Genomic DNA, 4,441 nt, shown 5'->3' on the forward strand with positions numbered 1-4,441 from the left:
TGTAAGAGACGCTTTTATGAATTTTTCTCTTTAAAGTTGGGGTGTATGGATCAGCTTGGGCGCACCTTGAATAATTGTATAAGGTACCTTCTACATTCCACTAATATATATATATCGAGCATACATAAGAAAAAATAGTGAATTATTTTTTCTATGTGCGAAAATCGACCGACCCAACCCGTCCTTCTTATTTGGTTTTTGTTGCTAGTAGTAGGTACAATATATAGATAAAGTTATGGCACCGACAATCTTCAAATTTTGAATCCACTTATGATTAGAGATATAGAGATAAAGTACTCTTTCATTGAAAAATGTGCTTAAGTCGTGATAGAAGTAAGAAGTACTCACTCTAGAAACAACGGCAGAAAGAGTGAAATACAAACCCCGGTGACAAAAATAAGCAAAACAAGAATTGCATTGCATAGTTTATTAATTGAAAGTAAATACTAATGGCTATGTGGATAATTTGAGTTCCCTCCCAGTTGAAGAGTAAATCTCTTCTGGATTTGAATCCTAAGAGTATCTCATATAAATAAAGAAGGCCGTAGTCTAGAGAGCATTAGCAAGAGTCCAAACAGCTGTATCACCTTCGCCGCATGAGTGATGCACATCTTTCATCCTCTCTACCGACTTGCATACACCACTGCATGACCAATCAAACGATGCCACACACATATTCCCTCCTTTTGCCTTCCATTCACAATCTGGAGGTGTCCCACAGCACAGTGAACGTTCATCCACATGTTCCACTTCCAGCCCAATTAACCATGATCCCAATGAAACGTCTTCATTTGCATATCTATGTAATATGCCCCTAATTTTTTACATCATACATGGACAATCATGTTAATTAATTATGCCATATCTATGTAATATGCATGTAAATTAAAGAACTTACGAGTTGATGGAGATGTAAGCAGCAAGGTCCCTGGAGATGGCATATATTTGACCCGTGGCATGCCTGAAATACTTGTTCCCTTCTTCTCCAAATTTCCAATACTCAGGCTCATGATACTTCAATCCTCTGCAAAATCAATTATAACCAATTAAAGTTTAAATCTGGAGGGAAATCTCGTTTATGTTTTATGGAACAAATGGAAGACCACTCACTTTTGGGAAAGAACTGGCCCTGACTTCATGCACCCAATATAGACTCTTGGTTTGGATTTGTATTTTGCTAATGTGCCAGCAAGCATACCTGCAAAAGTTTGAGATAATTACATAAGCATATATAGTTATATGCATGCATTTGTGGAAATTAAATAAAGCAGTTAGGTACCCAAGTTGAGATGGACATCATCATCCACTTTAACGTAGAAGTGAGCGTCCCAAATGGAAACTACTTTAGAGAAATACAATCTGGTCTTGGTGGAGAGCTCATTATAACCCTCAACGTGGTCAAGTCGAAGGAAATCTTTGTACTGAGCATCCTCACTATCAATGGCACGATCCAAAACTCCTCCTGGTGTAGCACTGTGTCCCATCACAAAACGTATCACTATGCCCTTCTCTTTCTCTAGCTTCCTTAGCTTATCTCCTGCATCCCAAATATACGGATCGATCAATACATTAATCAGAATCATCTATCCAATTCAAACTAATAGGAAGAGAAACAAGCCAATTAAAGACCTTTAGGCATCCATGTTTCTCTAAGAGAATCACGTCTTTTCCTGCTGCTGAATGCGGTATTGATTCCAATCACCATAAATGCTTTATTCGGAATGCTGTGATTTGAACCTCTGTTTTCCTTTGCATTTTGGCTGATTGTTTGCTTTGTCCGAGCTATTGCTAGTTCCATCTCAAATGTTGATATACTTTTATCAAGTGATCTGTTATTAAAAAAAAAAAATACTTATGAGAAAGAAAGGTAGTCTAGCTGCAGGCGCAATTTAAATGGTATTTGAGTCATGTGTTTGTTAAAATGTGTGATCATCTCATATTAAAGTTTAAGCTACTAGAGATAGCACACTTTAATTATTTTATTTGTCATGTCCCAACGACGCTTACTGAATAGCTTGATTAGTCTTCATGACTTCCCCCATGATGTCTCCGTCATTGCTTTCAACTAATTTCTGCCAAAAGAAAAAAAGAAAATCATCCATAACAACACATCAAGTCAAATTTTCTAACAACAATAAGCAGTTGTTTCAAATTAAGCTTACACGCTTGTGATCACATTCAGTACGTGAAATGGTTCTAAGCTTCTCATGATTGGAGATTGTGGGGATCACGAGGTCGGTATTCATTTCAGAATTAGGTTGAGTCCATATCCGGCTACTAAAAAGCGATCCTGCCAGAAAGCTTGCGATGCATAATAGCATTATGGTTTTCCCAGAGACCGGCAGCTTTCCTGATCTCATTTTTGAATTTGGCAGCCACACCGGGACCCAAACTCGGCCGCCGCTGTTTACCTTCTTTTCCTCGGCCAGCAGCACCCTACTGTTTGCTGCTTTTGCAATATTCTTCATGAAGAACAACATTCAATATCTGTTATATATAAGATGGTAATGACTTCAAACTTTGGCTTAATAATTAATTATAAATGGAATCATATTCTTGAGGAAAATAAGGTAAGTGAAACATGGCAGGTTAAATTGCAGGGAATGTCAAGGACTAATAATAACAAGCACTCTTGAGAAGGATGTTTGGCCTGGACCGGATGAAACAACAATTTTTTTTTTCCTTTAACACAGTGAAGAACAAAGACGGAAAAATTGGTCACAAACTTTGTATCAAGAAAAAATCAATCATGTTAGGCAGACATGGAAAATATTCAGTGAACTGAAAAACTAGAACAGCTTGGTCAATTTTTTCTTTATAAATCAGAAGATAATAACCTTACTTCCTGAAACGCATTAATGAATTGAAGATTCATTTCTCATGTGCAATGTCATGATGTTAGGCATAAACAAGAGTACCTCACTAGGAATACAAAATAAGTGGAATGAAATGGATATTAGTAAATGAAGAACGGAAGTGAAGGCATGAACCAGATATAATGATATTCATTTTCAGCTAAAAGACATCTTTCGAGTTATGTTTACTATCGTTTGACAAATGTGCACTAAGTTTACAGTAAAAGAACAGAGGGGCTGTACCTGCTAGGACATGATAATTGGAGTGGCATTGAGATATGAAAATATCTCGGTCATTTTAAAGAAGCTTTAAAGCTTCCCTTCCTATTACATGAAAGAGTCCAGTTGCAAGCCAGGCAGTTTAATCATGTGACTTTCATGTTGCAACAAACTGTCAGCCTAATTTAAGCAGAAAAGAAATTCCTCTGTCCTTCTTGTTGTATTGAAGCTACGAATAGGCACGTTTCTCTTATTATATGATTTACACTTGTATATGAACATCCTACTGATCGATGCAATTAAATTGAGAAACATTGGCCTAAATTTCAGCTCTTTTCAAGCCATTGTTTGCCTATAATGTTGGATTTAGGAGAATTTATTGTAAAGAAATCGTAAAATTTACCTATGTACGATTTGAAATTAAGAGGACAAATTGCCTCAGTTAGACTTTTGATCTAATATCCTCAGAAGAAAGTCCCGTTTTTGTCCTTGATCCTATAATAAAGATTCTTCGATTTTTTAAAATCTTATTCAAAAATTAATACGAGGTGATTTACTAATGATAATGATATATGTATGAACCAAATGTGCAATAAAGGTTAACACCGAGCAATTTCAAATAGTTCATGGGCAACATTTGCCCTTTATTGTTTTTGAATATGAAAAAGATTTTCTATCTGTTAAAACGTCTACTTACTTAAAATTGAATTGAAGAATAAAAGCATAAAGAACGACAGAAGTTCCATTTTTGCTCATAATGTCGAAAAAAACGTGGACTTAGAACAATTTATTGTTGGAAAAATATTTTGGCATAAGCACGTGTGAGTTCTGATGATTGACAAAGTAAATTAATAAGGTGAGTAAACCAGATTTAGAAACAGATACTTGAGATGAAGCGAATGAACTAAACACAGAAAGATGATTGACAAAAGTGAATCAGCAAGGTGAATGAACCAAGTTTGTAGACACGCTTTATCTCATAGACAGGTGCAATGAATGAACCAGGAGTGAATAGATCAGAGACAGATGCAACACAAGGGTGAATGACATAGGTTTGTAGACATGTTCCATCTCAGACACTGAGACAAATCAGAGTTGAATTCCAGGTGCTTAAACCAGGTCCAAGAAGATGTTCTAGCTCAGAGTCCTGCTGCGAGTAGGATTTGTGATTTGTGGTAAATACTTGGCGGACAAGTTGCAGGATTTCTTGCCATAATTATCAAGATAATTTAGACTCCTACAAGGACACTGAAGCAGCGTGAATGCAAGAATCCCAAGTTAAGTCAAACCCTAACTCTTATAATGACCCTTACCACGTAGGGATTGAGTTCAGCTGACTTGATGCAAACCTAAAGCTATAAATATCC

General features: G+C 36.3%; 1 protein-coding gene across 1 annotated transcript; it reads right to left on the reverse strand.

Moving 5' to 3' along the window:
- Positions 1-255: 255 nt before the first annotated feature.
- On the reverse strand, positions 256-3,189 carry LOC132605053 (probable beta-1,3-galactosyltransferase 8). The gene is made up of 8 exons (XM_060318357.1): positions 3,099-3,189; positions 2,163-2,487; positions 2,008-2,072; positions 1,630-1,829; positions 1,280-1,537; positions 1,111-1,198; positions 899-1,024; positions 256-814 (listed from the first exon to the last, which is right to left on the reverse strand). Exons 2-8 carry the CDS (start codon positions 2,478-2,480, stop codon positions 550-552), a joined length of 1,320 nt encoding a protein of 439 aa, XP_060174340.1. The 5' UTR covers positions 2,481-2,487; positions 3,099-3,189; the 3' UTR covers positions 256-549.
- Positions 3,190-4,441: the final 1,252 nt, after the last annotated feature.

This window comes from Lycium barbarum, chromosome 8, assembly GCF_019175385.1.
Source record: "Lycium barbarum isolate Lr01 chromosome 8, ASM1917538v2, whole genome shotgun sequence".
NCBI classification, from domain to species: Eukaryota; Viridiplantae; Streptophyta; class Magnoliopsida; order Solanales; family Solanaceae; genus Lycium; species Lycium barbarum.